The sequence below is a fragment of the Camelus ferus genome, chromosome 14, assembly GCF_009834535.1.
Source record: "Camelus ferus isolate YT-003-E chromosome 14, BCGSAC_Cfer_1.0, whole genome shotgun sequence".
NCBI lineage: Eukaryota > Metazoa > Chordata > Mammalia > Artiodactyla > Camelidae > Camelus > Camelus ferus.
The window spans coordinates 65,514,569-65,539,807 of NC_045709.1; the positions used below are offsets into that span (position 1 = coordinate 65,514,569).

The 25,239-nt window shown below is 35.7% G+C and overlaps 1 protein-coding gene across 4 annotated transcripts in view; it reads left to right on the forward strand.

The window, feature by feature from the left end:
• The window catches only part of DIAPH3 (diaphanous related formin 3), a 472,396-nt gene that overhangs the window by 199,277 nt on the left and 247,880 nt on the right, over nucleotides 1–25,239 (forward strand). For all 4 annotated transcript variants that reach the window (XM_032496900.1, XM_032496901.1, XM_032496902.1 and 1 more), the window contains 2 exons: nucleotides 18,349–18,444; nucleotides 24,347–24,441. In XM_032496900.1, coding sequence (XP_032352791.1) covers nucleotides 18,349–18,444; nucleotides 24,347–24,441 — 191 coding nt within the window. The remainder of the gene's footprint in view (nucleotides 1–18,348; nucleotides 18,445–24,346; nucleotides 24,442–25,239) is intronic.

Here is a 25,239-nt window from a genome sequence, read left to right on the forward strand (position 1 = left end):
AATGGCAAGTATCATTATGTTTATCATGTGAATTTCATTTTCTGTGTATTGCATCATGGCAAAGAAGTGTGGAGTAGCAGCTGAAGCTTTTATGAATGGGACTTGGACTGGGTATTCTCTACATTCCCTTCTGTATCTGGGATTCTTTTTTAAAAATTTTTTATTCTAGGTTTCTTCACTGATACTAATTTTATTTCTCTGAATTCACATTTTTAAAGCATAGTATTTAGTCCCAGTTTTTAAAATAATAAATCATGACCTTATGAGATTTACTACACAACAGCATTGTTAGAAAGATGTGAAACTCTTGCCTCCCTCTTGATAGTCTTTAAATTAGATTTTAGGTTTAGATTATGTCTGACTGTCCTGCATCAAAATTATTATTTCCATAGGTGAAGAGGTATATTAACTGGAGTCAGTGGTTGTCATTGGTTTATTTCAAAACAGTAAAGTGTTGAAAGAATCCAGCAGTAGCCTATGCAGAGTTAAAGTTAGAGAAGATTGCTGTTTTTGCTAATGTCATTTTCTTAACTTTTTTGAAAACTATTGAACATGAGCATATGACTCTCTCCTAATTGTGATGCATTACTGTACCCCGTAATCTATGAGAGTGTTCACCTCTGCACTCTGCCTGTCCAGCTGTTGTCTTGAACAATTATCAGCGAGTTATTATTCCGGTATGAGCTGTGTCATGCTCGAAAGTGGGATGAGAAAAATGTTAATGAGCGTGCATGAATGCTGGTTGATGAAGGTTAAGTGGTTGCGGATATGGTCTCTGCATTCTTTCCTGTGAATATTCAGGCTGAGGCAATGGGTTCTGATGAGGGATTACAAACAAGTGGTGCTGATTGACAGTTTTTGATTTAACATTAAAATGGTATCTAAAGGCAGATTCTGCATTTCAGCGGAACAGTAGACACAGTGTTGTTGACCCCCAGTGCAGCACTACACTTCAGCATCAGTTTTATTTTACAATTTTCATTTTTTCCTATTGTACCACCTTTTCAAATTCTTTCGTTTTGTCGTACACATTATTTTAAAGATGTGCCTGGCAGTGGTGGCACAGTTTAAAAAATTTTTAACATGTCTGTTATGTACATAGCTTTTCTACACTACTAACTTTGCAATTTTAAATATGATCAGAGTATTATATACAGTAGTTGTTCAAGTTGATAAGTATGGGCCACTACTCATCAGCATGTTCTTTCTCTTTGTATCTGTTTGCATGTATTTTTTTTCCATTTTTTAATTTCAGTTATTAATTAATTAATTTTTACTGAAGTGTAGCCAGTTTACAATGTTGTGTCAATACATAGTGTATTGCAGCATAATGTTTCAGTCATGTACAAACAGATGTTTCTTTTCACATTTTTTTCATCATAGGTCACTACAAGATATTGAATATAATTCCCTAAACTATACAGTTAGAAACTTGTTATCTATTTTATGTATAGTTAGTATCTGCAAATCTTGAACTCCCAGTTTATCCCTTCCCACTCCCTCTCCCCTGCCAATACCATAAGTTTGTTTTCTATGTGAGTCCGTTTCTGTTTTATAAATAAGTTTGTGTCTCTTTTTTTTAGATTCCACATATACGTGATATTACATAATGTTTTTCTTTCTCTTTCTGGCTTACTTCACTTAGAATAAGGATTTCCAGATCCATCTATGCTGCTACAAATGGCACTATTTTATTCTTTTTAAGGCTGAGTAGTATTCCATTGTGTAAATATACAACAACTTCTTTATCCAGTCATCTGTCAATAGACATTTAGGTTGTTTCCATGTCTTGGCTATTGTAAATAGTATTATCATGTATTTTTAAATGATGACCCAAGCACCTTTTTGGCACTTGTAATTTGTATGCTGATTAAAAATAACTGTATATTTCTTTAGTTAATTTTGAGTTGATTTTTGTGAATATTGCATTTCATATTGTATATATTGAGAGAGAACTTTAAATAGTTTTTTTTTTTTTAAAGAAATGGCAGTGCAGGGAACAGTATGAGGTAATGTTGACAAGGATCTTTTCTCATCATTTTCTTCATTATTGATAATCCAGAACTTGGTTTTGCAACTGGAAACTATGCTTTGTAAAGTGTAAAATGTTACACAGATATTTGTTTTGAACCTTTAAGCTGAAAGGACAACACATAGGGATCAAAGTGCTTTGCATCTTGTAACAAATAGAAAAAGGAGGAAATGTTTGTTAAATAAACGTTGAATTGTAAAGCGAGTAGGATCTATAGCAATCATTTTATCACTTAATAGATGAAAAATATGATGGCTAAACAAAGTAGACTTAAAACTTTTGCCATTAGAACCAGAGTATTGGAAGTATTTGGCTTATTTGTAATTTTCTTTCTCTGTGGGACCTATGGAGAGAGCACCTTATAAATTCACTGCCTATGTAATGTAAGAGTTTTTAATAATAACCCAAAGTGTTACTCTTAATTTTTTTATATAAGCATCTTTTTAATGGATGAAGCTTGGTTTTTAAACTTTAATCGATAGTTATTTTTTCTGATAAAATAAACTCATAATTATTATAGAAAATACTCACATTTTCACCCTGAGTTCTGAAGGAAACAGGGCAGGAATACCCACCTGTACCTCTTGGTACCACTTCCCACATCTGTTCTGTGGATCCATATTCCTCTGCAAAAGAGGGCCTTCTCATCTCCTAGCCCAGCAGCTTTGTGCTTAAGGGCTGTTTCTCCTCAGAACTCTGTAATCCCTATTGTATTAAGTGCTTATGTCTTTGGGCTTGTGTGGCTTTTTTTTTTCAGTCAGCGGGTGAAATTGGATGTACAAATCATACTCCCTCAAGGCTAGCTCCTTCTTAATACTATGCCTAGGATTGCAGTTATCTGCCATCAGCAAGCAAGGGCTCTGATTTTGGTTATTGGATAAATCACGGCAAATCATGCAGCCCAGCCGACCAGCCAGTGAGCCAAACAACAAATAATATTGGATGCCTCCCCTACGAAAGGCTCTGTCTTGTCTCCTAGGATGCAGTGCTGAGTGAGACAGATATAAATCCTGCCTCGTGTAGTATATTTGCAAAGGTAGAAAATAGAAAATGAATAGACAGAGAAAAATACTGTAGTTTTTTGAATGTGCTGTGAAAGTAACAAGCCAGTTATGATAGGTGCTAGATTGGAGAGGAAGGTCATGGAAGAACTCTGAGGTCATGATAGTTACATGGAGAATCAAAAAGAAGTAGGAATTTACCAGGCAAGGGATTAAGGGACAGGATCTCCAGGTATAGGAAATAGCATGTTCCAAGTTCCTCAGTTTGGAAAGAATCTGTAATGTAGTTCATCAAGTTCAGTATGGCTTGGGCATATTATGTGAAGGGGAGAATGGCAGGAAATGAAGTTTGAAGCCTGGACTGTTTGGAGAATCTGAGTTGTTTTGGAGGATGACTGGGCTTTTTGAATGAAGGGAGGAAGGAGAAGACTAATCCTGTAGAAGGAATGGTAGGGGCAGGGGAAGAATTGGCACACTCTTGAAATGCCTGCTAGCCAAGGGCATAGGAAGGTAGATGGTTGAGATGATGGTGATAATGATGATTATAATGATGATGATGATGGTGGTGATGGTGGTGGTGATGATGATTATGATGTTGATGATGTTGGTGTTGATGATAATGATGATGATGATGGTGGTGGTAGTGATGATGATGGTGGTGGTGGTGATGATGATGATGATGGTGGCCTTGCTGGCCAGGCAGGCTGGTAGGTGGTGTTACAAAGTTAGGAAGTGCCCTGCTCTGAGCCTAGAAAGATTGATGCTCAGGGCAAGTCCTTTCTGGAGGCTTTGCTTCTCTTCTCTAAAAGGAGGTGTTAAGGTCTCTAGCTTCTTTATTTCTACCCCTAGAAAAGTTTATTTGAAACAAAGGAGTTTTTGATTTAACTATGCATTAATAAATAAGTACATTTCAATAAATAATTACATATATTTAAATAAATAAACTAGCAAAAATCCAACGCATGCAAAGTGTAGGTAGTGGTAGAAAGCAAATCTCTCAATTCCTGTCTCCAAATTCCGTCATCACAGTGCTGCTTCCCTGTATTATTGGTTTCTCTCCTGTTTCAGAGATGCGCTAGGAGTTCACGTGTGATGCTAATTCTTGAATTAAACAACTGCATTATGTGGAATAAGCCTGTAAATGACTGAAGTTCTTGCCCTTTGGATTTGACTTCTCTGAAACTTTTCACTTTATGTACATGATTATATCATTGTATAATTTTATCTCTGCACATCTTTCTGCTCCAGTTTTAATTAAAATTCTTTAAGGACAAGTTTTACATTCTGTGTCTTTCTGTAGATATCCTTAGTGCCTTCTTAGTGAGTGAATGAATGAATGAAACTTAAGATTGTCAAACTTAAGGCCTTGGGGAGCTCCCTACTGACAATTATTACAGGTCCAGTTGTTATCACTGCTGTAACAGGGTTCCCTGCCCTGGGTGTCCTTCTCTGGGAGAGGGAGTATGGTCGTGAAGGTGGCCTAGAATTGAGAATTTGGATTCTAGTCTTGAATCTACCACCAACTACTTGTATGGCCTTGGAGAAGTCAGTTCTGCAGTCTTCAGTTACATATCTCTAAAATCAGAGTTCACCTTAGTTTAAAACTTACAAGCTACCAAAGTAAACTTGAAAAAAAAAAAATGGCATCAAAAATCTGTTCTATCCAGGCTCTCTAGAAGAACTGTGCTAATAGTGCTAAATTGATCATAATTTTTTCTTGTAAGGGAATGAGATTATCATTTAGGGCACAGTTAAAAGCAGATACAAGAAAGCTTATATACATATGAAAAAAATATATGCATAACAACGTTCACTGTAATGGTATTCTTGAGAGCAAAAGTTCAGAAACAACTTAAATACTCACCAGTAAGGAAAATAGTCAAATTATGATATCATTGAATTATGGTACCTAGGAGATATATTACGAAGCTGTTAAAAGGAATGTGGTCAATCCATAGGTACGAACATGGAAAAATACTAAGGGCTTATTGCTTTGTGAAACAAGTAAAATGTAAAATAATATATGTGGTAAAAGCTGATGTAGCTAAAAAGAAAAAAACCTAAACTCTATTTTTACATACATGTATATGTGTGTGTATATATATGTGTATATGTGTGTGTGTATGTGTATATATACACATATATGTACAAATACACACACACACACACACACACACACATCCAGTACTAGTTTTCTTTGGAGAATATTTGTAGTAACATGTAGTAAGGTAAAAGAAACCTTCACTTTATGGACTTTTATATTGTTTGAATTGTTTTATAATGAATTAAAAAATTAATTTCTTTTTCCTAAAGAATGATTCCAGAATAATTGAGGAATTAGCTGGAATAATTTTTAGTCTTTTTAAAAATCCTCATATATTTGTCTGTATATGTATTGTCTAACTGGAAAGTAAAAAGGTGACTTTGCCTTAGTCAACATCAATGAATCCCCCAAATGGTAACAAGATACGTAAGTCATTTGTTTTGTTTTTAAACAGTCACAGCTTCGAAGTGACCTTAGCTTTCTAAAGTGAAAGAAATTTCTGTCAAGTGTATTACATACACAGGGTTCCATTAATTCAGTAAACGGCATTCAGAAAGCAATGTATTTGATAGTTAATTACTCCAAGTGGTGCCAGTGATCAGAAAGGACACCCATTTGTAATGCAGGGAATCTGTGTAATGGTTACGCTGAAGAATGTCTGCCCAAGTGTGAGGACAGAAGTAATTGATGAAAGGAAGAGTCTCATATATCTTCCTTAGGCTTAGAAGGAGCAGCTTGTGGAAAGCTGAGAAAGCATTGTGAGTATTCAAGCAACTACATGAAGAGGGCTAAGTATGGGGATAAGACTTTCAATTTGATAATTTGAGGTCAAGGATTATGTGTCACAAGACATGTATATTTTATGTTACATTCCTTTGGGGCATTTGTGTGTACATATATATATATATATATATTTTTTTTTTTTTTGCTGTCCCTCTCACCAACTTAGTCTTTAAATTTTGGAATGAATATTTGCAGTGTAGAGTATTTTTCCCCCAAATAAAACTGCAGGGGAATTTACATCCAGTGTGAATTTCTCAGTCATTGTGTGAAAAGTCTAATGTAATAGAGCACGTATTTCTGAAAAAATGTCCACTGATGCTTTTAGCACTTGCATGCCCCCATTTACCACTTACAAAGCAGGACACTCTTCTTACCAGCGCCCTCCCTGTCTCAACATGGCGGCACCATTCTTCTCCAGAATGTGCCGCTGTGTTGGCCAGAGGCCACTGGGAGACAGTCTGCTCTGATGTTTCCAAACCCTTTGTGTCCATTCACTCCTCAGGCCCTTCTCCCCAGCCCACTTCTGTCTTTGGGTGAAGAGGGGAGCATACCCTGTACAGTTGGGTCTACAGTCTGATCTCCTACAAAATCTCCGTTGGCCCAAAAAGGGCTCTTTTTCTCTCCTGTGTCTAAGACTTTGTTCTTACCTTATAATCTGAATCTTTCCTTTCTGCGGCTGATTGTGGGATCCTGTCCTCAGTTTTATTGAGTTAAAGGAAAGTTCTGCAAATGCATTAGAATTCTTTCTCCTCTAAGTACTCATTTCTTATAATTGAACCATATAGCTTTCAAGACTTTTGTCTCACCGTAGATATTAACAGAAATCTAATTTTATACTCAGTGTTGAGGAATGACCTCTTCTAAGTGTTATCTTTCCCCCAGAGGGAATAAATGCCATTGATCCTGAAATGGCAAAGCTAGAGGGAAAAATCTCAGGAAAGAAAAGAAAATTAATCTTTGGTTATCATCTCTAATTATTATCTGGCTCTACTTTGTCTACAGGGTAGAATGACTCTCCGCCTTAAATTCCATTCAATTCTCCTGTCATCACATTAGCAGTTTCTACTGATGGGAGGACTAGATAGGCTTCAAATGGCCAGGATGGTAAAATTTCCAGAGTGGAAATAAGCACGTGAACAGGAGTCCAGAATCCTGATGTGTACTTGCCAGACTCTTAGTCTCGCTCTGCTTCAGATTCCTTATTGTAAAATGAGATTTTTATTAGATGATTTTCTACTTTCCATTTTAATTGGAAGATAAAGGATTTGAAGCTTTCAGAAATTCCAGAAATCATTTGATATATGAATTTGATGCTCCTAGCACGAAGTAAAATAGTCTTAAGAATCGAACTACGATTTACTACAACATTTTAAAGATTAAGAATTTTGACATGCACCAGGGAGTCCCAATTAATAGGTGTTCCTAGATGTCAAAAGTGTTGTTCTGTTTAGTATTTCATTTCCTGTTCTGCACTGGCTTGTTGGTATATGTCTTTTGATCATTAACTTTTACTGCCTGACATTTTCATGAAGCATTTAAACTAGAGATAGTTTTTAATTAGTAAGGTTAGATAGTTTATAGTAAATGATATTTCAGTTCCTGTAAAGATTCTTCTCCACTAAGATGTTAATGCTTCTCTGCTCAAGTGTCAGGTGGCCCAACATAATTGTGAAGTAATTGAGTTTAAAGTGAGATTCTCTAATAAGATTTAAGTCACTGCATTCCCATTAATAAAAGGTTTCTTCCCTTCCCCTTTCACAGAATGGTTCTGTTAAGTACTTTATTTTTTTCTTTTTTAATAGCACATTTGGTTAGTCTGCTAAAGGTAAGATGTTTTTTGGGAGTCATGCTGGAAGACATTGGGAAATTGTGATTTTATAAAAAGCCTGCAACTCTAAATATAGACATCAGGGAGGAGGTGGAAATGTTGTTCATCGTGAAGTCTTAGGAATTTTTGTTGGGCTTTGGAGATCATAAAGCATCAGGGAATTCTGAATCCAATCTTGGGCCAGCCCTCCTTTTTCCTTGGTAAGATTACACAATGAGACCACAGCATAGGAAGATAAAATACCATTTTACTGAGGTAGCTTTTGTCTGAATACGCTAATTAGGACTCTGATCTTGGGTGAGTGGTTTGAAGCTAAGACCTAAGTTGCCTCCTTCTCCAGAACCCAGTGTTGTACTTTACCCATGTACTAGCTGCCTAGGTGGGGCAGTGACCACCTTTAAATTAGAGACAGTTTTTAATTAGCAGGGTCAGATAGTTTACAGTAAGTTGTATTTCAGTTCCTGTAAAGATTTTTTTCTCCACAAAGACATCAATACTTCTCTGCTCAAGGGATAAGAAGGTGGGAAAAGGAACTGAATCTCCTTTTGTATAAAAGTCCACCCTTGCTTCCTCACTTGTCACCTCTGATTACAGAGCAGTTGACGTGGGCTAGCATGTTCTTAGAAATCTGAGAACTGGATGTGACATTCAAGAAAATGGAAATGTGACTGGGTATTTGAAACACTTAATTGCCCAAGCATTAAATTCCTTTTACAATTTGGAGGGCTGATCCAGGGTGAGGGGTAAGAGAGGAAGGATTTTTTTGTTGCAGCCTTATCTATACCATCAGATAAGGAATCAAACCGAGTCAAACCAGTGTATGTGGGTGGGGGTCTTGGGCAGTGAATAAGCACCATCTTGGCCTCACCAGTTCTTGGAAAAGTGGGAAAACCAGATTCCAGTTTGGACTAGTTTGAGAATTTTGGGATCACTCAGATTTCTGTCTCTTCATTAAAAAAAACAAAACAAAACACTGATTGTCCTCATTCCTACATATATTTTAAAATCAAGGAGAGGTCAGATTGACATTATTCAAATAAAAAAAGACAGGTTTGAAATCCAGCCTTAATGAGAATTTCTTCGTATTTTTTAAACTGTAGTTAATTTATAGAACATAACATTTTACAATTTAAGTTATTTCTAAGCATACCGTTCTTTGTCATTAAATACATTCACATTGTTGCACAGCCAGCACCACTGTCCACCTCTAGAACTTTTTCATCTTCCCCAACTCACACTCTGTACCCATTAAGCACTGACTCCCTGTTTTCTTATCCCCCAAGTAAATATATTTTTTAAAACATTTCCCCAGTCACAGTATAATGTGAGCCACCCCCCCCCCCCTTTTCCTTCTTTAACTACTTCCCGGTAGTAGGAAGGCACGTATGGGACATTTGAGTAGCATCTAGGGAAGGTGATATGCTGGCAGACAGGTGTGTTACAGGAGCCAGGAATTTTATATGGCAATGTTGGATCTATGAATTATGAGATCTAAGCGTTAAGGGATGATAATGTAGATTCACAGCTGTCAAAAGCCCAGATTAAAAAAAAAAAAATAGTCCCAAGCTCAGGTAGTTATGGGACAGAAATTAGCACTGAATAGTTGATTTTAGAGAACCGACCAGGCAAATAATGGGGCTCCATTTAGGTACAGCAACTGGAGACCAGAATGATTTGGAACATTGGCAGCATCCAGGAACACAGAGGGATAAAGTTTCAATAACTGAGAAATTGGGGGAATAACTTGGATTTTCAACTGAGTTATCAAGAGATAAGAATGGGAAATCAGAGGGATAGGATAGCTACTTATCAGAAAGGCTGTGTAATAAAGGTTGAATTGAATTGAACAAACACCTAGGTATTGTCTCCATGTTCTCTTCCCCACACTGTCTCCTGCACATACATACACACACACTCTAAAGCATTTTTTGATCACTGTCTGTCTGTCTGTCTGTCTGTCTATCTGTCTATCTGTACATACCCTTTCCCAGGGCAATGCTAAGCCCATAGGTAGAGACAAGTCCAAAGTTTTTCTAGTAGGGATGGAGTACCAGAGCTTCATTTTTCTAACACTAGAATAAATGTTAATGTGAAATTTGTGTTGATGCTCCACACTCTGATGAGTTGGTTTTTTTTTTTTTTTTTTTTTTTTTGCAAAAATAAAAGAGCATGAAGAATGGAAGCAGGCTGTCATTGAACAGAATTGTAAGATTCTGCTTCTTAAACTTGCGATTCTCAGTATTTGGAAATAATGGTCATTGTTACATCTGACCAAATTTCTTCTATCCAGTTTTGGATAATCACCCAGGCCATTTGGATGAAACTCTGTGTTATGTCCCTCCCCTTCCACTGATACACCAGGGATGATCTGCTTCCTGTTTCATATGGCATTGCTTTGTATCTGTTAGTTAATATAATTTATTGTTACTTTTTCTATTCCCAGGTTGCTTAGACCTGTGTGTACAACTACTAAAAAGTTGGCTTATTAAGCCTTTCCATTCCACAGCATGCTAGATACCCTGAATTACCTGTGTCCTCATTTGGATTTAATCCTTCTTTTAAATTAGGAATGTACACTGAGTTCTCATTCTTTTTATAATAGGTTTTTTTTCCCCTTCAGTAGATTCTCTTGTGTATGCATTAGGATGTCACGCATTGAACTTTTAGTCTTTGCTTTGTAATTTCTTTTAGAGATATATTTCTACTTTCTAATATCATCAGAGGATGTATGAGAGTAGGTTGTATTGGTAAAAACAACAGTTAGAAAAAAGATTTTTTGTAAATACATATATTATTCCATGACTGGGAAACAGCACCATTCAGAGAGAATTCATAGGGGGCAGAAAGATTCCTTCTTATGGGGAGATTTTGAGGAGGATACATAATAAAAAATGTAGGCATGTTTTTATGAGATGTTGTGATGAGTCAGAAAGATGATGTGAGAACAGGCTTCCATTTTCTTTTAGCTGAGTGTTTTAACTTTTTCCTGATTCCTTTCGGTTTCCTCCCTCATACTTATTGTCCATTCAATCAAATCTCATTTCAATTTGTAACTAATTTAATTAAAACAATTAACACTAAGATATACATGATAAATAGGCTTACCTGTCTCAGGGTTATTTTCCTCCCCAATGCACAGCTTATTAAGTTAAAAAAATGTTGAGTATGTGATTTTCAAAGATCTCGATATTTTATTTGTCTTGAATTCCTGTTTTTCTGCTCTCTTACTCTTTGGTCATGAAAGGGTGTTTACACGCAAGGGAGCCTCAAGAAAGTGGTTCTTTTAGTTTGTAGTGGTAGTACTTTTGAGATGAGCAAAATTGCTAATTTCTGTGGTTACAAATGTGCTTAGAGATCAAGCAATTTTTATAACGTAAATTTGATCAGTTTGTTACTTCAGATAGGAAAAAACAGATGGGGAATACTTCTAGGTCACGTATGTAGAAATCATTGTCATTTTGGAGTATATACTTTGAAGCTATTTATAAAATGTATCCCTAATACCTTAATAATCCTTTTGTACATTTGATAATGGTTTAAAAAAAATCTAGCTACAACTCTAATTAAAGGCTTGTTAAGTAGTGAAATCCTTCTCCCTTATCCATGTAGGACTTGAGTTGTAGAGAGAAGTCCTTCATGAATACTTGTTTTATGACCTTGTCTTCTAATCACCTAAAGAGAAAGGTGTATTTATTTGCTGTACTTTTGAGGATTGCTGTAGTTGAAATCATCTATTTCATAAAATTTTATTTAATGCTTCATCTACTCTTCTTATATATTATATAATTCTTAGCGTTGAATTGCCAAACAGACATCTTTTTGCTAGTGGAATGTTCTGATTAGTTATGGCAGTCATATATTAATATTTGAATAGAAAAATAACCTGTTTCTCCCCTATTTATTTATTTATTTTTTTGCAGTTAGGTACATAGCCATTTATTTATGTGCCTAGAAATATTAAACTGGGTTTGACAGATCAGATATGACTAAAGCTATTTATACAATTACAGTTTTCACTGCCAAAGTGTTTACTTTGATATTTTGCCAAGGGCATATGCCAACTTAAAAAATTCCAATTTATTCCAGGTTTTCACTTTTCCCTACATATTGTGTATCTTCTGCCTTCAAGCTGCCTAAATCTTCTTTGAAACCGTATCGTGCTATCACAATCACCAACAGTAGTAACTCTCAGAAATCTATTTTCTTTCCTCAGCCATTCTCCTGTTCTCAGATCCTGCCCCTGAGACTCCCGAGTCCATTCCAGTCACATTGTGTAGCTGGAGCACTTAGCCTCATCCCAAGGGAGCCACCATGTGAGGGTGGTTATGGGTGAATTCTTGACTTCGCCTTTGGAACTATAGTTTTGTTCCCACAGATTTAAATCCTGCTCATTGTGTTCAGGAGACCAAGCATTTCTCTTCCTTGTCCCAGGTCCAGTCACCGCCTCACTTACCTCCCAGCGAACGTGTGCACAGAGGGAAAATTCCATCACCTGTAAAGCTTAGGGAGTTACCCTTCTCTTACCTGCTTGGTTGCAGACTATTTTCCTCATGCGGGTTCCCTGCCCTCGAGCTGCTCTGGGCCTGTGTGTGTGGCAGTCAGGGTTCTTGTCTGGGTTCTGGTCCCAGCCGAGCCCTTTGTGTGACCTTGCACAAGTGTATTTTCTCTACTTAGGTTTCCTCACTGATAGAATGAGGTGGTTAAACTTCATGTTCAAGGGCTGTATGAGTCTAAAATTTTGACCCTATAAATTTTTGATACTCTTTATCAGTCTCTAAGAACCTCAATAGTTAGAAAGCAGGGAAGAAAAATAATCACAATTATGCAAATAATCTCTAGTTCATAGCTCTCTGCCTACCCCCGCCTTTCACCCCATTTGAAGGTTGTTGGAGGCCTCAGATTCCGTTTCCTAATTACATGATTTATGTTGGCTTTATTTCTGTAGTTGAGATGATTTTTATTGGCTTCTCTCAGTGTCATAGAGAAGGGTTACTTAATCAGGTGTACTTCCTTTTATCCTCTGAAGCCTGGTGTTATAATAATCTAATGAACAAAAGATAATTTATTTTAAATGTATAACATGTAAAATTTAATAGCATTTGTGCTAAATAAGAACCTGAAAAAATTAAAATGCTTAGTATTTTAGAAACATACTGTCATAAGATACATTTAACCAAGAAGCACTGATAAAAAATAGAATAAAAAATTATTAGTAACATTTACTGATTTCAAATACTCAGTTATGGAAAGAGAAAACTCTGGTATTTATTATGTTTTGTACCTCTACCAGCTACTTACACGTTCAGACTGCATATTCTAGAATTTTTTGCAATGATTAAATAATCTACTATAAAATTTATGTGAAACCTTATTCCTTAAAAAAGGTCATATTTTTAATCAATCTGATTAGAACATAATGGGAAACGAACTGGAAGAAGATGTATAACCATGTACCATGGAACTATGATTTTTAATGGAAAATTTAGGATGAAAGAAAAGATTTTGAAAGGAGATTTTTTATATAATTTTGCTGCTATTTTTGAAACTTTGAAAATAGAAAAAGAATAAAGAGAAAATGTAATTAAAAAAGACTTTTTCAGTTCATGGCTCTCGGCAACACAGAAAGTTTTGTCATCTTTGACTTTATTCTGACATAAAACCCTTATAAAATGCAGCATATGCTGTGTTAGTGATCAGAACCACTCTCAAACAGTATTAATCTTTGCTCTGAAAAATGCAGCCTTATACAACATCTCTAGGAAGTGAGATTAAATGCAGTCTTCTAATGGCAAAAAAAAATCTAGATCATAAGTATAGATGGCTCTAACAATCTGAGTTTATGATTCATCTTATACTTGAGAAAAGCTAGTCTTTTGGTGAAAGTGTATTGGTAGTGGGTTTAGAAGAGGAGCTCCACCGGTGGATGGGAAGAGTCTAAAATGTGCTCTCCTCTGGGCTCCTGAGTTGCGGTCAGGCACTCTGATTCTTGTTCCTTATTTTTCTGGCTCTGCAGAGGGTAGGAGAAGGTTACAGAAAGGTAATTATCATTTCACTTCATTCTCACAAGTCTGTAGAGGGCCAGAGCACCCAGGCCATGGATGAGGGATGTAAGCCACAGTGGGCTCAGTGGCGGCTGCCTAGTGGGGCTGGGATGCGGAGCCTGGTGTTGAGATTGCAAGCTTGAGTTCCCTGCAGAACCTTGCACTCTCACTCCTGGTTGGTATTTCAGACACTGTTGGCCTGGGTAACTGAAATAGGATTTTGTGTAAAAATTTCATTCCCGCTAAACAGCCTTGTTTATTCTTATTCCTCTTTAATGCATCCTTAAATTGTTGCCAACATTTGTATCCTGCTTTATCAGTGACCTTTGCATAAACATTTTCACTGGTTTTGCTCTGATTTGAGGCAGTCCATTATCTGGCTGCATTTTTTTTTTTTCTAACAGTACTTTTCATTATTTCTCAGTATGAAAGATTTCATCCAAATCAGTCTATTTGGATAATGGACTGATTATCTGGTTTCATATCAACAGAAGCATATTTCTACCTTTTTTAAAAAATCCTGTTTTCCATCTTAGAACATTCTGTTTCTCCCAATCCCTTTACCCATATTCTGCTGACTATTTCAGTTGCATCTTTCCCCAACCATCCTTTGACTACATAGTAGCAAGAGAGGAGAAAACCATGATTTCATTGCAATATGAGTATACTGATGTATTAAGCTCAATAAGAGTCTAATTTTTAATTTGTATAAAAAAGCAGAATTGGTTAAAATTGCTTCAGTCTCTGATTTGCAGGTTGACGTGGTCACAATTTCTAGGTAAACTTTTTTTTTTTTTAATGTGACATGTAACATTTCACAACTAGTGGAAATAATTGGAGTCAAAGTGTAGTGATCCTCATTCTTTTATCAGATCTGTTGCTTGGAGACTCTTACCCTAAGCATTATTTTTCTCATCATGATTATGTTGATGATGATGTTAGTCACAGTAATAGTATGACTCTTACAAGAATTATGCAAGGAAGTGCTGAGTGCGATGCCTAGTAGATGTTCAGTCAATAGTAAGTAAAAGTTTTAATCAAAATTAAAGTTTAAGGTTAGCAGATTCTTTGACTTTTTTCTTTATGTTGGCTAGAAAATGTTCAGAATGTGACAGGTTACTGGTGTTGAGAAATAAACTGATTAAAAAAAAATTAGAACCAGCCCTTTTCTTGGGGATAAAGTTAGGAAAATAAAATATATTTTTGAAAAAGTAAAGAATTACCATTTGGTTAGGTTACGGAAAAGAAGTTCACTATTAATTTTATTAGCCTTCATCTGAAAATTTTAACCAATATAACAATACAAGAAAAAGGTTTAAATATAAGGAAATAAATATGTCATTGTTTGCTAGTACCTGGAGAACCTATGCCAGTCAGTAGAATAATTATTAGGAATGATACCTGCATCTCCATTCCAAGTTTCTCTTCTCCACATCTGTACATGTCCCTGCCTCTTGTACATGACCATGTGGATATACAAGAGCTCCTCAAACTGAACATGTTTAAAACTGAACTAGTTCAGAACTGACTCTCATTTGTTGATGAATTAAATAAACAACACCATCATCAGTTGCCTGGTTGATTAAACCTGAGTGTCCCCTTCTTTCTTTAGTTTGCAGGTACGTATTACATGCATACAATACATCCAACAGACATCAGTTGGGCACCTGCTGTCTTCTGGGCTTGGTGCTAAGTATATAATGCTGAACAAAGTTCCTGCCTCTGAGGACTTGCTTTCTAATGGGGGAAGAGAGACAATATCAAATTTATGTTATGCGAGGAGTAAGTGCCTTTGAGGAGAAAAAAGGGTAGAGTGACAGTGGTAAGGAATACTAGACAGGGTTAAGGGTGGTGTTCTATATAAGGCAGTAAGGGAAGTAAACCTTTTCCATTAAGGCTTAACAGGCATCTTCTGCTACACTGTGGTGAAGGGACTGCAGGTGTCAAGCTTGGAGGTGGGGAGACCGTTTAGAAAGCAATTGTGATCCAGGTGAGCGTGGACAGCAGCCACAAACGGGGGAGTATGGTAGCCATGGATAAGGTGAGGGGGAGCCTATTTTAGTGAGCATTTATTTCAGAGTCAGAATTGACCAGATTCACTGATGGTTGAGATGTAGGTTTGGGTTAATAGAAAGGATGACTTGAGAAATTGCAATAAGAGCATTCCCATTTTTAAGATGAGAAAACTGTGGGAAACAAAGCATAGAGTTGTGTGAGTGTTGGTTTTGGGCATGTGAAGTTGAAGGTGCCCGTTAGACATCCAACTAGAGACCCGAGAGTAGGCAGTTGGGTGGTCAAGTCGGGACTTAGGAGATGGATCTGGACTGGATTCTGCTTTGTGGGGCTCAGCCATTATCTGCACCCTCATGGCTGCTGCTCTGGGTGAGCGCCCCCTTTCTTCTCATTTAGATTATTGCAGCTCCCTTCTGCCTGCCCTTCTACTATTTTGCCATTCTTTCAGTTCACCTTCAGTAGACTGAGTTTTTTCTAAAATGCAGTTCATTTGATGTCCCTCTCATACTTAAACTTCAGGGGCTCCACGTTGCTCCCACGATAAAAGCCATACTTCTTCTCATGGCTTAAAAGGTCTTGTGTGATGTGGTGCCAGATTAATTTCTGGTGGTGTTTATTTCCACCCAATATTCTCTGCTCTTATTATTTTCATTTCTTTCTGTGCCTTTCACATTCTTGCAGAACCTGAAACTATCCTATTATCTGTGTCCTTACTTTTCCCATCCTAAAACTTTTTCACCTGCTTAACTCCTTTTCTCTTTCTAGTTTTTGTTTAGATACCATTCACTCCATGAAGACTATCCCTGATGAATATGGATTAAATTTCTTTAATCTCCTGTGGTTTATACCAAAACACTGTGTGTTGTAATTGCCATTTACTTGCGGTCACCTTGTTTGGTTTTTAAATCCTGTGAGGCCAAGATGTCTCCAGTTTGTCTCACACAGTCTCTTTTAGTTAGTGCCTGATAAATATTTCTTATTTGAATGAAAGAATAAGTAAGTAAAGTGACTGATTATAAAATTTATAAGCAATTTTTCATATATGTATATGCTATATAGAACATAGCAGTTTCTGTATTCCAGCAGTAACTAGTTACAAAGTATAATGGGAAAAGGAAGAATTAACCAACACCCGCAGAAACCTATGAGTATAATAGAGTTACCTAGGGCATCTAACACCAACAATAAACAGACAGGGTGCCTATGAAGAATGCTGCATTAAGCTGAAAAATTATAGACACATGCTTATGATTAGGACGTTTGGAAATTGTCAACCTATCAAATTTCCCTGAATCTGTTCACAAATGCCTTGCAATTCAAATACAGTTCAAATGGATTTTATTTTTGGAACTTTGGATTTACTCTAAGGCTAATGTTGGAAAATATATGAGAAAGGTGAATAAAGTTTAGAAAAGGAAGAAAACTAATTTGAACAGCCAATTAATAAGATATGTCATAGATCCCACAGTGCTTAAGACAGAGCTATTGTAGCACAGGAGAAGTACGTAGAACACAATCAGAAACCCAGAAAAAACAAGTAAGTTTAGACTAAAAGTGTAATGTAATCAGGTAAGAAAGATGGTTGATTATCCACAAAATGGTACAGAGATAATTAGTTGATAAATATAAAATCTGATCTCTATCTCACACTAGATACCAAAGCATGTAATTATAATATTTTCTGATATAAAAAGAATTTAACTATAATGTACTGTCTTATATAGAAAGATGGTTTTTGAAGTTCTTTTTCCTCGGCATTAGTGGTTTATTAGTGATTTATTGCTTACATATCTAACTAAGCAATTTGCTCCGTTGCTCTTTGTTATCAAGATCCTAATTTTGTAAAGATGACTGAGTTTCATCAGAAGTGCTGTCCATGTATGCAAAGAGGAGAGGTGACAGGAGCACTTTATTGGTCACAGCTGTTAACCTTGACTGTCATGTACTATATCGTAGCTGCAGTTCATGTGTTGTTTAGCGTGATGTAGTTATTCTCTTATTTGTTAGCAAGGATAGAGAGGTGAAATGCATTTGCTTATTTTTAAAAGCTCAGAGGAAATAAATTGAGCATCGAAATTTGAATATTTTTCAAAGATTTGGAAAACAAATAGTAAACATTCTACTCTTCCTGCTTTACATGAGCTATATTTTTAAATAAACATGGTATATCAGGTATATCAAACATAAAATTGCTGTGTGTTTGTCTTTGTTCAGGACTTTTAGAGCTGCCTTCTTAACCTACCTAAGTGTAAGTGCATTCACTTTTATAATTATATACTGTATGTGCTCACATGAGCCAAGTGTACTTATTCTTGCATCTGATGGTGTTGGTTTCCATAGTGTACATCAGCTTTATTTTTGTTTTTTTCTGTTAGACTTTTAAATATTTACTCTTAGTAGTTTTTCTAGGGTAAGAGCTGCCAGTCCCTATGTGGAATAGTGTAGGTCTTAGGATATCTATTTTTTTTTTAATTTTTAAATTTTCATAACTATGTAATTTAAACAATTTATGTCTTTTTTAGATTCTTTGATGACAGAAAGTTCCCTGTGTTTTGGCAGTTGAGTGCCTTACCATCCTTAACATGGCTCTATCCTTGGTTTTACAGAAAAAAGAGAAGAGGAAGATTTTGAAGAGAAGAAATTTCTTAAGAAAAAAATTAAAGAACTTAAATTTCTAGATTCTAAAATTGCCCAGAACCTTTGTAAGTATCAGATTTCAATACTATTAAATTAGCAAAACACACTGGAGGTAGTGCATTTCATTTTCTTTATGACTTGGTTTTCATTTTATGTTATTTTAATTTCATTGTTATTATTTGTAATAAATTCAAAGATAGTTTTCCTTTCCTTTAGGTAAAGGAACTTTTGGTAAATTATGAGTTAATTTCTTCAAAAGATTAATGTGTAGTAGAAAGATAAAACTAAGAAAAGGATTTAGAATAAAAATAGATTTCCCATAACTGAAAAGAGAGCTACCCATTAAAGTCTTTCTTTTAACAATAAAGAATTAAGGAATTAGGTGATTACATCATAATTAAAAAATTGGTAGTGGATTATTTTTTTATACCTCTGAATCACTATAATTTGTGATACTCAGTCACACACAGAGGACATTGGACTGTTAATGGGAATGAGTATGATGAGTGAAATGAATTCCATTATCCCATCTGAGAGTTCAAAGCCTTGCCTCGAAAGTACTGACTGGAAATGTTTTAGATGTAATTACTGTTACAGTGGCTAAATATCTAGTATTGAATTGTCCTCCTGACTGAATTACTGTGGAAGAGGGCAAATAGTTTTGCTTCTGACTCATTTCTAACTACATCTTCAATGCATCAGAGCTAGTTCTGCTTGGAACTGAGATAATATGATCTGTACGTATTACTCTCTGATGTGAGGGAGAAAATGTGGAGTCTAGAGGCATGAAGTGCTAATGTGGCTTTTAGTCTGCCTTTCAATTATCACATGCCTCAAGTGAGCTTTTAGCAAATATTGGGCCAAAAATAGTTATTGGTGAGAGAATAAAGATTATTGCTATTGATTAAAGAGGGAGTTAAGTTTGAGCAGGGTGCGTGGAAGGCAGAGTTGACATTCCTTTTGTGAAATCTCTGGTACCTCTTCCTTTCCGACTCACTATAACGGAGAGCCATGTCTCTTCTGCAGATCCCCGTGGATAGTGTGCAGACAGTAGTGCTGTTGGCCAGTGCACAGTTCTCTATTTCTGGGCACAAGCTGATTGCACGTAGCTGCCTCTTTCAAAAGTTAGGCATTGCCATGTGGCTTGCTTGGGCCAATGGAAAGTATAAGTGGAGATGAGGTATCTTTTGTGTGGAAGCACTGATTGCTGGTGGGAGCAGCTTCGTCATTCTCCCCCACACCCAGAGTGTCGTTCATCATCCTGATGTGAGGGTCCTAAGTTAGAGAGCCCATCTTTCTGGTGTGTTATGGACATGTAATCTGAATTAGAATATTTTTCCAGGGTGGGGGCTGGGGGTTAGATCAGTGAAATTTTGGGATTTGTTATGTGATACAACTATTTCAGGGCATTTCCCCCTTAAAGGAACATTGTCTGTTGAAAATATTAGGTATTTTATATCTAAAATATTAAATATTAGAAATTGACTTAGATAATGTCAGAAAGTTCTGTACTCTGTGATCTGAAAGATGATTTTTGTCTTGAAAAATGTTCATGACCCGCATTACAGGGGGTCTGCCTTGTTAGGGGTCCTGAAGAATTATCATTTTGAATATAATTGTTTTCAGATGGGCTAGCCATGATGAAATAGCCTAAATAATCATTTCAAAGTTGAGTAACTGACTTGATGAATAGTGTTCTTTAATATTACTTATAAATTACAGACGTGTACTAAATAGGATTTCAGCTTTGTGATAGTTTATACGCTAGTTCTGTACTGAATCTTTAACCCTTACTACGACCCCACCACGTGGGTAATAGTGTTGACATTATAACTAGAGAGTCTGGTGTATGTATGTGTTCAGTGACTTGAAAAAGATTGCTCATTTTGAAAATGGCCTGTAGATATAGGGTATATTTATTCCTGTTTAGAGATAAGAAAATTACATTATCATAGAGAAGGAAACTGTCTTGGTTGCTGTAGCTAGGAGATAATGTATTTATTCATTTAATTGTTAAATACGTTTTAAAGTATAAGATCAAAAGGTCCAGAATATATACCATGGCACATTATGATGTAACCCATCTCGGATTATTCTTACCCTCTCTGATTGTAGCAAGTGTTATGATTTAAGCTTTAAGAGGATTTAGCAGCCTATAATCTTTACTGTAATTGTAGTCTGATTCACAGCTGGGTTTTGTCTATGAAATTCAGAGTCTTCTGAAATACTGAATTCTAAGAAGCGTGTTGTGATAGTGACAAGATTCTATCTTATCACTTAGAATTCTAACATAACTTTCTCTTAGGTTTCTCTTAACTGAAATATTCCACAGAGTTTGGAAGAAAGGATCTAAAGTTCACTGATTTATTTACCTATTTATTTAAAGGTGGATTAAGTTTCCTGTATTTTGAGTTCATAAAGGTTTTGGCAGACTGTGGGCTCAGTATAAAAGAATTCTAGCCATTCTAGGAATAAGAGATGGCTAAGGACTTTTACAGGGTTCTTATGCTTTACCAGATTGTTTTCAGTGGATGTTAGTGCTATAAAGGGAGGAACCGTGGAATCTAGAAGTTAATGTAAAAGTTTAAAGATTTCTAAGTTCCCTTACAGAAAACATGTGTGACTGGTTCCAAAACATGCACACTTTACACTTCTTCAGTGAACTCAGAGCTTCCCACTGGGATCAATATAATCACATTTTGAAGAATAAGATGCATGTTAATACAAAGATTCAGTTTAATGGGTCTTTTGGAGGCTTTAAATGAGTATCTCACATTATTCTTGATAACTTAAAATTTTTTTTTTAATAGGTCTATGCTTGTCTTTAGATTTGTGTGTTATACGTTAGGCCATCTTCAACTCCTTTGTGATTTTTTTGCCCTTCGCTATAACAAATATTTTCCCAAAAACTTATTTATAAGCTATAAAAAACCATACTTCAACTTTATAGATTAATATGTTTAATATATATGTTATTTTAAATATGGAATAATACCTGAAAGTAGTGGATGAATTACAAATACAGGAGAAAGTTAAGGAATAATTGATGTCTGTCTGCAAAGTAGATTTCTATTAACATTTAATTTTTTATTCATGTATTATTTGTTACACATATATTATTAATTATGCATGTTATATTATTTATGTTTATCCACCTGCGTAACTGTGTAAGGGAGATTGTATAAATTTTTGTCTGCAAAGTTGGGGGTCTCAAGACCACCTTCACTTTTTGCTTTTTTGTTTTTGTTTTTGTTTTTGTTTTTGTTTTTGTTTTTGTGTTTGTTCTTGTTTTGAATAAAGGTAGATTTATTTAGAGAGATACACACTCCGTAGACAGAGTGCGGGCTGTTTCAGAAGGCCAGAAAAAGGCCACGAGGTGTTGCGGTTGGGTGCTTAGTTTAAAGTAAAAGTAGATACATACTCCATAGACAGAGTGTGGACTGTCTCACTCAGAAGGGAGAGCGGCCCACCTTCACTTCTGACAACAGTGACAAGTTCGGGGCTCCCTAAGACCACTGTTAAGTTTGATAATTTGTTAGAAGGACTCAGATTTGACTGAATGCTGTTTCACTCGTGGTTATAGTTTATTACAGCAAAATGATCCAGATTAAAATCAGCCGAGGGAAATGGCACGTGGGCAGAGCCCAGGAGAGTTCTAAGCGTGAAGTTGGCAGCTGCCTTCTTCCAATGGAGCCACGAGCAGTACTCGCTTTTCCCAGCAATGATGTGTGACAATGCTCGTAGATTGTTACCAGTCAAGGAAGCTCACCCAAGCCTTGGTGTTCAGAGTTTTTACTGGGTCTTCGTTATGGCTCAACCCCCATATGACTGACCGTAGTTTGCAGCCTCTCCACAGGTCAGGCTAATACTGTGTGACCCAAGGTCCCCACCATAAATCACATTGTTAGCATAGACTGTCTTGTGTGGCCCAGTGCTCCCAGTAAACTAAGACACTTATCAGGCAGGACATTCGAAGTGCTTAGAGAGTACCTCACAGGAGCAAACCTCACCTGGATAAACTTAATCCTTTACCATACAGTGTGCCAGCCCCACCCCCATGTGTTTTGTTTTTATATTATTCATTTTAAATTGTTTTAAATATATTGTTACGGCATATTAGACACATGAGAGAATATATAAAATGCATGATATATAAGTCAAACACTCATACCTAAATAAATGGAACATTACTAGTACTTAGAAATGTATATGATCCTCTCTAGTCTTACCTCCCATCCTGTGAGAAGTAACCTTATCCTGAATCTTGGGTTAAATATTCCCTTCCGTTTCCCTGTAATTTTACCAACCATGTCCATGTTTGGTTTTGACTAACTTTGAATGGTACGTATATAAAATCATACCATGTTAATGCATCCAGCTATAAGGTGTTCATTTTCGTTGAAGCTTAGTATAACATTCTCTGAATATTATACTTTATTCATTCCACCCTTGGTTGACATTTGGGTTGTTTCCCATTTTTGGTGGTACTAAGGGTGTGACAAAATACTATGGTTTTCAGGCTAAATGTCATCCATTACCTGTTTGTTTTTTTTTTTAAAACAGGTTCTATTTCAACTTAGCCAAGGCATTCTTTTACATATTGTCTATGACTGCTTTTGTGCTTCCACAGTAGAATGGGGTAGTTGTGACAGACTGTCTAGCTCACAGAACCTGAAATATTTACTATGTAGTCATTTACAGAAAAGGTTGGGAGACCTCTACTTTGAATATATACCTGTTCTGTGATTGTACCAATTTACTCGTCTATCATCAGAGCTTGAGTGTTCCCGCTCTACAACCTCTCCAATGCTTGGTGTTGTACAAGGAGCTAAACTGTAGCTTTAAAAAAACATTATTATATTTAGGATTTGTTGCCTCCTTATTCCGGTGATTTGTCTCTCTCCATAATTCTGGAAGATGGCATTTTTCTCTTTAAATATTCTTCTTCCCTGGTTTCTTTTCCTTCCTCCCTCCCTCCCTCCCTTCCTCCCTTCCTTCCTTCCTTCCTTCCTTCCTTCCTCCCTCTCTCCCTCCTCCTTCCCTCCTGCTTGCTTTCCCTCCCTCCCTCTGCTTACAAATAAGATGACATAAGTTCAGTTTATATAATAAAATAGTGAGTAGTGGTAACAAGTTGTGAGTATGTTCAAGAAGTGACGTCTATCACTGGAGAGAAGAAACAATAATAGTAGAAAAGGAGGAGAAACAGTAAAAGCATTAAATCTAATGCTGTGAGAATATTCTGATACACTGAAGGAGCTTTTGAGAAGATCATTGTATTTTAACTTTAGATGTATTAGGTATCAAAAATAATGTAAATCATGTTGGAATTCTCAGAAGTAACATTTTATCCCATCTAGTCCATTTGGGCAGTTTTCCATAGAAATCTGTGTCCTAATATTGTATATTTAAGCTTTAGTTAAATGTGAAGGGTGTTTCTCTGGTTTATTGTCTACAATATTTCTGAATAATAAAGTGCTATTATAACTTGGAATAATATTAATGCACTGCTTAGCAGTCTTAAATATTTTTTTCTGAATTATTTAGTAAGGCTGGAAGATATTTTACAAGCTAATACACACATGTCTAGATAAATATGACATGTACATACTGGGGTTTTATGTTTTTTTTTTTTCATTACAATGTGATATCTCTATAGTGTGCTAAACATATTTCAGGTTTTTTTAAACATCAAAATTGGCACCATTTCTATAATAGGTTGATAACTAAGCATTAAAAAATCAACCTCAGAATCAGTGTAATAATATTGGACTGTTGTTTAAACACTAGTTCTAAAACTGGAGAAGAGTATAAAATGTGCTAATGAAAGTTTCCCCTACAGTAATTATATTAAATGCTTAAAATGTATCATTTTATGAATTATTTGTGATTTTATATATAGAACTACATCTCAAATTCTTTCCTTATCTTTCCTCATTATGAGTCTTATTTTTTTTTAACCCCTCTTAGCAATCTTCCTGAGCTCTTTTCGGGTGCCATATGAGGAAATCAAAATGATGATTTTGGAAGTGGATGAAACACAGTTGGCGGAGTCTATGATTCAGGTAAACAAACAGGCAGAGAGCTTAAATTCCAATATTTCATTGCACGCTTCTCATTAAATAGAAATCTGTAAGTGAAGCAAAATTCTTAAACCAAATCATTCAACTGGAAAATCATTGCTGCATAATTAGTTTTAGCAGAACTTCTGCATTGCCAGGAGATAAAACTCTGCATCTTCTCTTAACTGCAAGCTAAATATAACACTATCAAAATGATTTCATTTCATTTATTTTAAATGACTATTTCTGAAAGGCATATTGTTTACTTTTACACGTATGCTTGTTTTGGTACAGTTAAGATTAGTAATACACTAATTTAAATTTATTTGTATAATCCTTTTAGAATGTGTTTTTCTTGGACTTGTCTGTCTTGTAAAGTTATATTGTTATTTGGTATAGAAGATTGAGCGTGTTTTCTCTTTATGTAGAATTACCTTTATTAACAACACTTCCTTGAGTCATTTGTGTTCCTGTGATACTAGAAATTGTTTGCGTAGTATTCTGAATCATTCGGGAAGATTTTTGAAATGGATTATATAACGAATGCTAGTATGGTGCCAGAGTTACTTGCTGAATTCCACATCAAGTACCAATAATGTGTATCTTGGTAGAATTTAAAGTTGGAGAAGCAGACCACAAATTATACAGTGAAAAAATAACATTTTCAGTTTACTACCTTTTATTTCTATGATGTGCTTAGAAAAGTGATTTGTTTTTTAAAAAGTTGATTTTTTAGCAAAACAAAGAAATCAGTATTTATTATTGTCAACACCCAATTAAAATTATTGTAGGTGTTTTAAT